This window comes from Mobula birostris, chromosome 25 (genome assembly GCF_030028105.1).
Source record: "Mobula birostris isolate sMobBir1 chromosome 25, sMobBir1.hap1, whole genome shotgun sequence".
Lineage (NCBI taxonomy): Eukaryota > Metazoa > Chordata > Chondrichthyes > Myliobatiformes > Myliobatidae > Mobula > Mobula birostris.
In genome coordinates, this window is record NC_092394.1 from 14,891,953 (window position 1) to 14,904,911 (window position 12,959).

The 12,959-nt window shown below is 41.9% G+C and overlaps 1 protein-coding gene across 3 annotated transcripts in view; it reads right to left on the reverse strand.

Annotated features, from left to right (window-relative positions):
* Positions 1-12,959, reverse strand: part of cluha (clustered mitochondria (cluA/CLU1) homolog a) — a 97,849-nt gene that overhangs the window by 46,486 nt on the left and 38,404 nt on the right. For all 3 annotated transcript variants that reach the window (XM_072242920.1, XM_072242921.1, XM_072242919.1), the window contains exons 6-10: positions 11,219-11,373; positions 9,209-9,334; positions 7,384-7,531; positions 3,041-3,133; positions 1,674-2,368 (exon numbers count right to left, since the gene is read on the reverse strand). In XM_072242920.1, coding sequence (XP_072099021.1) covers positions 1,674-2,368; positions 3,041-3,133; positions 7,384-7,531; positions 9,209-9,334; positions 11,219-11,373 — 1,217 coding nt within the window. The remainder of the gene's footprint in view (positions 1-1,673; positions 2,369-3,040; positions 3,134-7,383; positions 7,532-9,208; positions 9,335-11,218; positions 11,374-12,959) is intronic.

Here is a 12,959-nt window from a genome sequence, read left to right on the forward strand (position 1 = left end):
ACTATACATTGTAATAGCTGATGTAGTATGTGTAAATAGTTTATTTTAAGAGCCATTTATAATGGTAAACACCGAGTGAAAGGAGAGTGGTGAAAATGGTCCAAAAATGTCTAAAAAGGTAATGATGCCAGATTAAGAGTGTTAAGCATACTTAGGTCAGTTATGACACAGCTTACACACAAGCTGAAAGCATTTCCTACATCAATTTCCATATACAAACTTTAAAAGGTAAAAAATCTATTTCAAAGCTTTGTGACCTTACAGAGTCAAGCTGATAAAACAATAAATTTTACAAGGATGCAAGGACCCACAGTCCTTCCTAACCCCAAACTCCTGGTCATTTTCTGTGTACGTCTTAGCAAAACAATATACAGTAAAAATTTGTCATTTAGTCTACGAGTTAATTTGTGTTACAGATTGCTCTCCTTCAACTCAATTAAACTTCATATGGGAACCACCAAATCACAGAAAGACCATAAAGTCATGTACTTTACAGTGAAAGTCACTGCCATGCACTACAGAGAGGCAATCAAGAAACACTCACCCCTTCACACTTCCCAGAATCTAACAAATTCATTGTAAGAGCTTGGTTCATCAGAAATATAGGGTTGGAACTTTTGTGGAAAAAGCCAGTGAAGATAAATGCTGGTGGTCTATAGTGACCCAACACATTGGCTACATGACTCTTCAAATGAAAAGCACATTGCAGCCATATTTGGCAATTTTATAACACCCTCTTGATGTATTGTGTTCAATTCTGGTTGCCTCATTATAGGAAAGATGTGAAAGCTTTAAGAGAGGATGCAGAGGAGATTTACCAGGATGCTGCCTGGATTAAAGAGCACGACAGGATAGGTTGAGTGAGCTGGGGCTTTTCCCTTTGGAGCAAAGTTGACACTTGAATGAAATGTACAAGATCATAAAAGGCATAGATCTAGTTGACAGCTAGACCTGTTTCTCCAGGGCAGAAATAGCTAATAAGAGGGGGTATAATTTTAAGGCGATTAGAAGAAAGTACAGGAGGGATGTCAGAGGTAGTTTCCCACCCCACCCCCCCCCCCCCGACACAGACAACGGTGGATGCATGGAATATGCTGCCGGGGTAGACTCTTGGGTAGGCACATGGATGAAGAAAAATGAAGGACTGTGTAGAGAGAAGGGTTAGATTGATCCTGGAGTGGGTTAAAAGATCAGCACAACAATGTGGGCCAATGGGCTTGTACTGCGCTCTACTGTCTTATGTTCAAATGACAGGTATTAAATCGTGTAATGAAAAGGAACAGCTTAACAAACTTAAAGGAACTAAATATCTATTGTCAGATTGTACAGCATATATCTACACTCAGATTTCTTCCTCTATGAATCTACTCCGAATCTCCTCTCAAAACATTCAGCTCTCAGCCTTAACAACAGCCAGTAGAAAGCAGTGGGGTGCATATATACGAAGAGGGAGAAGCTCCAGTTTGTTCTCTTTATGCTTTGAGGGTGATGGGATTTTGGGAATTACGGTTTGTGGGATGCATCAAGTAAAATCAGATTTAGTTGCTACTGAGGAGGCAGAACCAAAATTGACCCTTCCTGTGGCACTGCCCCAAACTGACAACCCCACCCAAGTAGTATCTCTTAACAGCCACTCATCTCCACTGCAACATAGTTTACACTTCCAAGTTTACCTGTGCTCAACAAAGGCTTCAATGAGCTCCTGTCTAAGACAGGACAGCCTGTGCCGGTGTTCCTTCGGAAAGCCCATCTTCATGCATTCCTCTGGGAGTTCTTCACCTTCCACAGGGAGGAAGTTCAAGTCTGGTGGGAAGGTACGCAGCAAGTCCAGGATGTAATGGCGACTGTCATTCCCAATAATCCCTTTGCACTCAACGGAGGAACACAGCTCCACTTCCTCGTTCTTATCATTCAGTACTTTGTGCTTCTGGATCTTCAGAGGCCTAGCTGTCTTCTCCAACAACTCTAGGTACTTGGAGTGAGATACAACTGTTTTGCCAAAGTCTATGGACCCATATATAACACTCTGCTCCTGCTCTCGTTCCAGAATTCCAGGAATGATCGACTGCGCAGTCACCCTGTATCCTCTATAGTCCACGACCACGGTCCCGAGTGTGTAAAGTCCTTCCACATCAACTGTATTGTAGGCCCGAACGCCATTCAGGTCATTGGTGGGAGCCACGTAGGCCGCATTGTCTCCACCCAAGTCCTTGTAGTGGTCACGGACGTCAAAGCCCAGGCTGAAGAAGATGTTGTTCCAAATGAACATCTGCATTTTGGTTTCTTCACCCGGATTGATGGCCATGACGTTGCCGTCAATCACCGCCATTGCTCCTCGGGTCGCAGCTGCAGCAAAGTCACTGTGCACCTTTTGAAAGACAAATGCAAGGGAGTAAATCTCAGAGCTGTCACTAGAGCGGGGCGTGCACATCGCACAGACCAGATGGCATGGCTTGCATAGCATTCTCTCAGCTCCGGGGACTGATGAGATACCAGTCTCTTCTAACTGCACGGAAATAAACAAAAAACACCTGGGAGACCATCATGCAGGAGGTCAGAACAAGGGCACGATGCAAATTACTCAGATTACCTGCAAATACTGATATTTAATGACTGGACCAAGTGAAATGCAGTACATCAATATGATATACCAGGTCCACAATTGTTTTTCCAACTCTGAGCTCAGCTGCTTTATGACTGGCAGTAGGGGTACCCAGACATAGCAAGAGAGAGCAATCTCTCTGTCAATTTCAATCCTACCTTGCTGGATTGTATCCAGAGGCAGACAAAAGTCTGGACCCTCAGCCAGCTCTACGATGATGGATATCAAGTATGACAGAAAGAAACCCCAGGGCTATTATCATGATACACAAATTACTTTGTTTCCATTAGTCTGAACAGCAGGCACAGAGGGGGAAAATTACTCAAATGCTGTCAAATATCAAAATAATCTGACATCTAGAATAAGACCAGAGGAAATGCATAACAGTGCAGACAATTACATGACTATAAATGAGAATGCAGATCGATTGCATTTTACCTTGAAGATAGCACGTTCACGGAGAAGTCTATCTGGAAGGTTCTTGCGGGGGAGCTCCCGGGTAGTTTGCAGTTCTTCATTCCAATCCCTTGTCTGCAAACATACAGGACAAATGGGAAAGATACACTTACGAGGACAATATTTCATTTGTCTGTTTTTTTTTAAAAAACACTGAATTCCACTTTTAAGTTAAATTACTTGAGTTAATAATGCAGTTCAAGTTATGTAACCACTGATTCATAGAACAGTACAGCACATTACAGGCCCTTTGGCCCACAATGTTGTGCCGACCCTCAAACCCTGCCTCCCATATAACCCCCCCACTTTAAATTCCTCCATATACCTGTCTAGTAGTCTCAAACTTCACGAGTGTATCTGCCTCCACCACTGACTCGGGCAGTGCATTCCATGCACCAACCACTGAGTGAAAAACCTTCCTCTAATATCCCCCTTGAACTTGCCACCTCTTACCTTAAAGCCATGTCCTCTTGTATTGATTCCCTGATCTTAACAACAAATCAGATAAAGGCTGACAGAGAACTGGCTGCAATCCCTAACAAATACTTAAAGCAAAGTGCGCACATTTATGTAGCACTTCATCACATCCTCTGCACGTGCTAGTTTACAAATGAATACACTACTTTTTAAATTGAATTCTTTTTATAATCAAAAGTGAGCAATTAATTTGCAAATAACCAAACACATGGTTGAGAGAGAACCGAAGGACAGGAGACCAAAAAATACTTTCTACAGAAAGTAGTGGGGACAGTTCAGTCCATCACAGGCAAAGCCAACCCCACTATTGAGCATATTTACAAGGAGAGCTACCTCAAGAAAACATCATGCATCATGGACTCTCTCTGCAGCAACCATCCAGGCCATGCCCCTTTGTCACTACCACCATCAGGCAGGAGGTCCAGGAGCCTTAAGTCCCACACCACCAGGTTTAGGAACAGTTATTATCCTACAATCACAAGGTTCCTGATCAGCATGGATAACTTCACTCACCTCAACTCTGAACAGATTCCACAACGTATGGACACACTTTCAAAGACTCTACAACTCACGTTCTCAGTATTTTTATTTATTTGTTCTTATTTGCAAAATTTGTGCATTGGTTGTCTGTATTTGTGTATAGTTTTTCCATATATTCTATTGCATATTATTATTTTCTTGTAAATGCCTGCAAGAAAATGAATCTCAGGGCAGCACATGGTGACATGTACATATATTTTTACTTTGAACTTTGGTATTTTAATTTACCAATATTTAGCAGCTTATGAATAAGAAATTCAACAATGCTTTGTTGAAGTGTCAATTTAGATTATGTGTTCAATCCCACAATCACCTGACTCAGAAATGGGAAGGTTGACATTTGTAGCAGGTGGCACCTTTCCCCAATCCCATGCTGCCTTGGGGCCACTCCAGCTGAAAATACTAACTCAAACCGAACAGTGAGCAAAACTGGGGGCTTGCTGCACAACCCACAGTGAATACTGCAATACATTGTTATTCTTTGCTTCCAAGTCAAAATGATAATCAAAACTTCTGACTGGATATATTTCAAATGTAAAGTGGTCATTGGAGCACCAATATCTCCCAGATGCCCAATTTGGATTTTGCCTGCTCTGGAATTCATTACAATCTAGGTACAAATAGGGGTAAAAGAGAGGTGAGAATAATTATGCTTGAACTGGGAGACCTTTTATATCTGAGGTTAGTGGGAACCAATGAAACCTCTTCACTGCTGGTGGGGGGGGGGGGGGGAATCACTGATCCCAGCACAACACAAGTCCTTCTGTGCATTATTCCGGGCACCATCTTCTTCAGCAGTGTTCAGTTCTGTTCACAAGTCCTTAGAAAATTAAGCAATCCATCTGCCCTGAGCTGATAAATGGCAAACAACATTTATTCTACATGTTGCTGGGAATGGCCATTTCCAACCAATTCCTAATCACCTCTCTTGGAGGTACACAAGTATTACCATCAACACATGGGGATTGATGGCTTTGCTATTAACTTCACTGTTGACCAGAACCCTAACCAGACTAACTACTAATAAGAGCAGGACAGGCGACATAGATCCCAGAAATGGTGGCCTTCCGGAGCTTCATCAGCAACAATGGGCCACAAATCAGACACGTGATGAAATGCAACACTCAAAATGCTGGAGGACCTCAGCAGGCCAGGCAGCATCTATTGGAGAAAAAAAAAAGTACAGTCGAATTTTCGGGCCGAGACCTTTCAGCAGGGACTGGAGAACAAAAGATGAGTATATTTAAAAGGTGGGGGGAGGGATAAGTAAATAGCTGTGAAGTTGATTGGTGAAAGAAATACAGAGCTGGAGAAGGGGGAAGTCTGATAGGTGGCGATAGAAGGCCATGGATGAAAGAAAATGGGGTGGAGAACCAGAGGAAGGCAATGGAGGGCAAGGAGATAAGGTGAGAGAGGGAAAAGGCAACGGGGACAGGTGAAGGAGAGGGCAGGGGGCCATTGCCAGAAGTTTGAGAAATCGATGTTCATGCCATTAGGTTGGAGGCTGCCCAGACAGAATACAAGGTGTTGTTCCTCCAACCCAAGTGTAGCCTCATCGCGACAGTGTAGGAGGCCATATCAGAAGGGGAATGGGAAGTGGAATTAAAATGGGTGGCCACTGGGAGATCCTGTTTCTTCTGGCAGACAAAGGCAAGTGCTCAGCGAAATGGTCTCCCAATCTATGTCGGGTCTCACACAGGAGGCCACACTGGAAGCACCGGCCACAGCACAAAACTCAACAGACTCAAGTGTTGCCTCACCTGGAAAGACTATTTGGGGCCCTGAATGGTAGTGAGGGAGGTGGTGTAGGGGCAGGTTCCGCTTGCAAGGATAAGTGCCAGGAGTTAGATCAGTGGGTGGGACAAACGAACAAGGGAGTCATGTAGGGAACGATCTCTGTGGAAAGCCGAAAGTGCAGGTGCGGGGATGGGGGGGGGGGGGGGTGGTGAAGAAAAGATGTGCTTGGTGGTGGGATCCCATTGGAGATGGCAAATGTCCCATTTGCTAGGTAGACTTCTACTCCAGCTATACCAGCAAGATAATAATATAGTAGCTAACACATCACTTTACAGTGATGAGGGTTTGATTCCCTTCACCGTCTGCAAGGAGTTTGTACGTTCTCCCCGTGACTGTGTGGGTTTCCTCCAAGTGCTCCAGTTTCTTTCCACATTCCAAAGACATACAGTTAGAGTGAGTTGTGTGCTTGCTATATTGGTGCTGGAGGTGTGGCAACACATGTGGGCTGCCCAGCACAATCCTCAGATTTTATTTGATACAAACGACGTATTTCACAGTTTGCTTCATGTACATGTTGTTAGGCCATATTTGGGAGATGCAACGTAGCTTGATACGACATATTTTGGAGATGCAATACAGCAAATATAACCTTCAGATCCAACTATGGATTGTACATTAAATATAAAATGCAGCTCTGGTGCAAAATGCAGCTTGGAACAGGAAATATCCAATTGACTTGAGATGTCTGCATATGCATGAATGCAATCAACACCCCATTGCATGAATACAACTTAGAGACCACAGTAATTAACTCATTTTAAGTCCACTGGTGGGAAGATTCAGGCATTTGAAAATTTACATGCAATTCAAAAGCAGCATTATGAGGGCATTGTAACTAGAAATTGACCTTTGTTCTTCAACATGTAAAAATGTTGTGTAATTTTAGGCGTGGGAGTCTCTCATGATTTCAAAGGCTGTCAGTTTGTTGTTGTCACAAATAAAGACTTTAACATCTACCAGCTACATCTCTCTGGTGACTTCTTTCACAGTTATAACATGCGATAAATAAAACTAATCTTTAAACCTTTAAAACCTTCAAAATTCAAGCTCAAGACCATTGACAGAACCATCCTGTCACCTCATCCACATCTGATGCCTAGTAGCTGTTACAAATTGCACTGCATCAGGTTATCAAGGCTACTTTAATACCACCTCAACAAATTATTGACCTCTTCCATTTTGAGATTAGAGCTGTGGGCAAATGAGAGCAAAACATCTTTACAGTCAAACACCAAGCTAACTTTGAAATATATTACTGATTCCCAATCGCTGCTGAGTAACAATCCTGGAATTCCTCATCTATAACATCATGGGAGTACCTTCAATTAAAAAAAAAGGTGAAGGTGAGTAGCTTCTGGACAATTTGTGTTCTAATCAGGCTGTCCATAGTACCTGACTGCAATGAAATAGATTGGGATGGACAATTAGGAGTGGAAGCTAATAATGGGAGCAAGCTGGTTGCTACATTTTGTGTTGTCTGGTGCACTGATTATGAAACTACTCAGGAATACCTGGCCTGGTATGTGCTCTTCATATCCCAAGCGTGAAGTGTATGCATCTTCTGCGCGGACACAGTCCATGGCGTGTTCCACTGCAGGTGCAGTCCAACTGTACACCTGGAACGGAGTTGCTATCCTCTCAAATGGGTGCCGCTGGACCCTACAGATCAATTGGTGCACAGGTCAGTCAGCCAGTATTTTACTACTTCATATCCAGCCCCAAACAGCTCCACAATGAGTAGCAACTGTGTGCGTCTCAAGATATGACTCCATATGCAATCTATTGCAGTAAAGCAGTTAATTCCCAATGCACAGATAGTGCTAATGAATAGCAAACTCAAAAGAATCTGCAGATGCTGAATATCCAAAGCAACACAAAATGCTGGAGGAACTCAGCAGGTCAGACAGCACCTAAGAGAGGAATAAGCAGTCGATGTTTCTGCTGACACTCATCAGGAGTGACTTTTCCATCAGAACCCACCTTCCCCCTCACCTATTACCTACCAACTTGTACTTTCCCTCCCGCCCACTTCTTCTGGCTTTTCCCCTTCTTGATTTCCCAGCCCTGATGAAGGATCTTGGCCCAAAGCATCGACTGTACGTGGTACTAAGTAGGTTTATTTCCAGCTCTGCACAGGACTAAAAATTGAATGATGCTGGCTGAGGCCAACAGTTGGAATGTGAACTGTCAAGATTCTGTCACACACAGGTAAGGGCATCCTGAAATTATGTGGACCCAGTGATCATGGCACATCTGCCCGTCTACTCCAGCACCGGACTTTATGCAGTCCAGAAGCAGAGCCACGCCTGCTGAGATTCCCCAGTTTTATGCTGGCAAATCCACCTCTATGACCTATCAACCAGTCTTTTCTAAAAACTTATTTTAAATTATTACTTCCAAATGCTTTAGCATGATTTCGATTTCTTGAATCATTTAAAGCAATTTTGATAGTTTTTACAAATGTGTCATATGAGACATTTAAAAAATGACATTGTTGGGCAGAAGATGAGATTCCATCTTCAGCCAGGTTTCCTGTCAAAGGCTATAGGTGTTCCAGGAACAAAGCTCTATCACCATCGAGTACTGGTTACATCTCACTGCCTGAGTCCTGAGGGAGGAAATTTGGCTCAATCAGCTCTCTGCTTGGGAAAGCAAGGACTGTCAGGTGCCAGAGACAAACTAAACTCAACTTGACTGGACCCTACAGGCCCTGTGAATCTACTGAGGTTCTGGTGACTGCAGATGATTTAAATCTGCCCACTAGCTTGAGGTTTCAGAAATGTGGATGCAGTCTAATCTAACCGTCTAAACTATTCCACTTGCAGTACAATGGCATTCAAAGAACTGTAGAACTGTACATTGTACTCCTCATGGCCAAATCAATACTCTGCACTGGTCCATCATCATGTCCTTGTGTCTGCATTCAGTTTTGCCACGCACAAAGTTGTGAATCCCATTTCCACCCCCATGTACAGCAACTCTGTTATTAAGTGCTTTTATTAGCTGCTAACTTCAAGGCAATAATCCCAGTCTCACCCTCTAATTACAGCCTAGACAGGATCTGTAAAGGAAACGGATCAGTGAATGTGGCAATGACATTGCAAATTAGAATTGCTTTACTATCATGCTTGTTGAGTCAAACAACTTGGGCTGAGTTGCGACCACCAGCTTTATCCCTTCTAAAATACACATTAAAAGAAAAAACACATTCAAGACAATTCCATTATAATCTCTGCACAGCAAGCACCCACAATTTATTATTGGGTAACAATGCTAAAAGATCCCAATACATAACCGTAAAACAGAAAAGTCATCATGTACAAGTGCAACTCTCACCTCTTCTTTTGCAAGGTAGCAAAATTCTTTTTGAAAGTAGGACTGATCTGACTTAACAATTCCACCAGGGAATGGCTAAGAAAGCTGGGGTTTGCTGGCTTGGGGTTGAAGCTGTAGGCTGTAGACCTGTTGCAAGTAGACAAATCATCAAAAAATAACTAATAGTAACATTCTTTATGATCACTTTAAATTATATCCACCACAATCATCACACAACTCATACCAAAGGATGAAGACCTAGACTTACAAGTCTTCATATATTTCTTTCAGAAAGAGTCTTGTATATGTCCTGATTGAAGTCTTACCTGAAAGATACCACCTCTAAAAAGGTGGAAAGTACTACCAACTGAGATAGGAATCCCAAGTTTTCTTCAAGGGATCATGCCTGTGTTGTGCATGCACCAAGTGATTTATCTTTTTCCAAATGACCTCTCCCTGACTGTCATTTTATTCATTTCCACAGCAGACTGCAGCACAAAATTGTGCAGTTCACATACAAATGAATGGAAATGACCCTCCTACACTCACCTCGCAATAAAGATGTACAAAGGCTTCACTAACAATTCTCATTATACAAAAGTAGGGCTACAGTTGCTTTATTAATAATTGCTAATATTATGTCACAGAATGGAAGTAGTGGGTGTAAAAACACAATCTTTTCATCATTTATTAGGGGCTAGGGCCAGGGGAGGGTGGGGCGAGGAAGCTATGGCACATGTACCCAAGATGCCTTGCACAAAAAAACCTCACCCATAATAAAGATACATAATGATCATCTTTACAGCCAAATGAAGCAGCAAATGATATATACTTTTTTTTTATTTATATAAACAACCCAAGAGCAGCGAGATGCTTTCACATGAAACGTCTCACGCCAGCTTGTGCCAGCTAGATGGATGAGAGAACATATGATGTTGGATGATGTTTTGAAATCCTTGCAGATCTAATGCACACATCAGTATTAGATAATAAACTATTATTGGACAATAACAATACCATTTAGAAATTGTCATTTTTTTCCAATTGTCTTTAAAAAGTTATTAATTTTGAACAGGTTTTCTAAAATGATTTATTTATTTCAATCTATCCCTGTTATACTTCTATTAATAGCCAAACAAAAAGTAGGCATAAATAAGCAACGGGCATACCTTTTCCCTTTAAAAGTCTAAAATTAATGTAACTAATTCATTAATCAATGATAATCTGTTCAAAATTAACAAGGAATGCAAAATAAGTTTATTTTTCTCCAGAAGTTTATCTCTTATTTGGGCAAACGCTCTCAAAGGACTGACACCCCTATGCCAGACTGTGTGCAAGAGAGGCAGGTCATAAGAGAGGGAGCAAATATGCAGAAATTAGTGAGTGTTTGTAACAGAGCAACCATTACATGCCTCACAGTATATGCGAGTGTAGACTGCTGGACTATTTCACTCCATCAGAGGCAGGTTCAGAAATGTAGATAGGATGGTGTTAAACAACCAATATAGTGCCTCCCCGATGGATCAGTCAACATATTTAATATACACAACTGCTGACATATGTTAGTACATGCAAGATCAAACTGGTAGCTGCCGGCATTGACTTTGGTGAGGCTTCAACTCTGCAGGAATTAGGTGCACTGCAAAGGACTCCTGGTTTCAGTGAACAGGCTCACTATATCTGCAGTAGCTAAAATATTCAATGTGGGAAACTTCCACAAATTCATTTGCTTTTACTGAAACCACGTTAAATTTCAACTATATGAAAAGTGCCATTAATAATTGTTCCTTTAAATCAGAACCAGAGGATATAGGAGGAAGTACACAAGATGCATGACCACCAAGCTTGAGTTCCAGCAAAATATTTCTTCCACAATAGCATCACCCTCTCCACGTGCTTCCCAAGTTCCCTTCAGACAAAGCTTCTAATTGTACTTATGATCTTGAGAAAGACCACATCTCCCATCCTGAAGCAGAGAGTGCAGGAAAGCAGAGAAAGGAAATTCACAATACTAAGGCACGCAATACTTACTGATTTGTGTAAAAACCCCGTGTTGAAGCAGTAATGCTAACATGACGATCTTCCACAGTAACCACATACAGGTACATCAGGTCACCATGCATCTTGCGGTTACCAGGAGGAGGGTTCCAGCCACTCATGGTCAACACTTTCAGGCACTGCAGAGGCTGTGGAATAGGAGGAATAGAGGGAATTAAAACCATGCAAAGCTATTGTTGGAAACCATTGTTTTGTTTTCTAATAATACTTTTTATAAGATTTGTTCTTTTTAACAAATTCATGTCTTTTTTATACTCACTGGCAGAAAGCGGTATAGCAGCTAAACTAAGAGTTTATCACCTTGCTCATTTTTCATTGGTTAAGTATTAGTACATTACCTATGTGATGTAATTGTCTTAATCATGTAGCCTATTAACTAATTTATCAATATCTAAGGAGCCTTCTTTATCTCGAAAAGTGATAGAATTTTCAGAAGCGTCACCTTCTTTACTTCTTTGTTTTACACCCCTTAGCATTGTTTCTTAGCTCTTTAGTTTGCTTACTACTCCTGTTTGCTTGTACCCTAAAATAAGCAAATCTTGGAATTAAGACTGCTCACCACTTCTGACTTCTGGAAGAACCCCAAGGATCAGAAAATAAGAGAATCTAACACTATACGTACAACCACTGCAGTGTTTTCCCCTCGATGTCCATTAACTTCAGGGTTCCTTAATGTCACACTTGGTCAAGTGACGCCATGATGTCAATAGTAGCCACCACTCACACCTCACCCTTTGGCATTCAGCTCTCTGCTCCACGTTTCCAACAAGGCTCTGATAAGACCCAAAGCTAAGTGGTCCAGGAGGTAATCTAAACTAGGCACCAGTGAGGAAGTTCTTAGAGAATGTGTGCAACTTGATTGCACTTGTGATATCAGCTGCTCATCACTTTGCTGATGCCTGGGTGGTAATTGGTCAGACTGGATTTGAGTGGCTTTTTTTGTGAAAAGGGCATAGCTGGACAATGGATAGATGTCAGTGTTGCAAGCATATTAAAGCACCTTTTCTCATTCTGGAATCCAGCTGGGATGCTGTTGAGCCCCACAGCCTTTGTGGCATTCAGTGTTTAACGCCTACGGCAAATCCAGAACAGGGTGCCACTAATATTGCCACCCACTGCCGTGTACGCTGTCGCAGTTTGCTACGCAATCTATAATCAATTTGAACACTCCCAACCTAGCACTTATTGCTAAACATTTTACCTAAAGTAACAAATTCCACTGGTGAATCCATCTGTATGTTAGATATTCGACTGGGTTAAAAATAAATTACTTTAGCTAATTCAGAAGTTCAACACAAAATTTATCAGAGTACGTACATACCGCCACATAAAACCCTGAGATTCTTTCTCTGCGGGCATAGTTAGCAAATCTATAGAACAGTAACTGTAAACAGGATCAATGGACAACCTGTGCAAATGCAAATATTTCCTTCCCCAAAGGACATCCTGGTGCTAGGAGTTTATGGCAAACGTTTTATTTATTTCACTGAAAATTCAGATTCACAATGACTTGAAACCATTATTTTTAAATCGATTGAGATACAGTGTGGAAGATGCCCTTCAAGCCAAGCTGGCCAGCAACCCCCGATTTAACTCTAGCCTAATCATGGGACAATTTGCAATGAACAATTACCCTACCAACCGTTAGGTCTTTGGACCGTGGAAGGAAACTGTAGCACCCAGAGGAAACCCACACGGTCACGGGGAGAACATA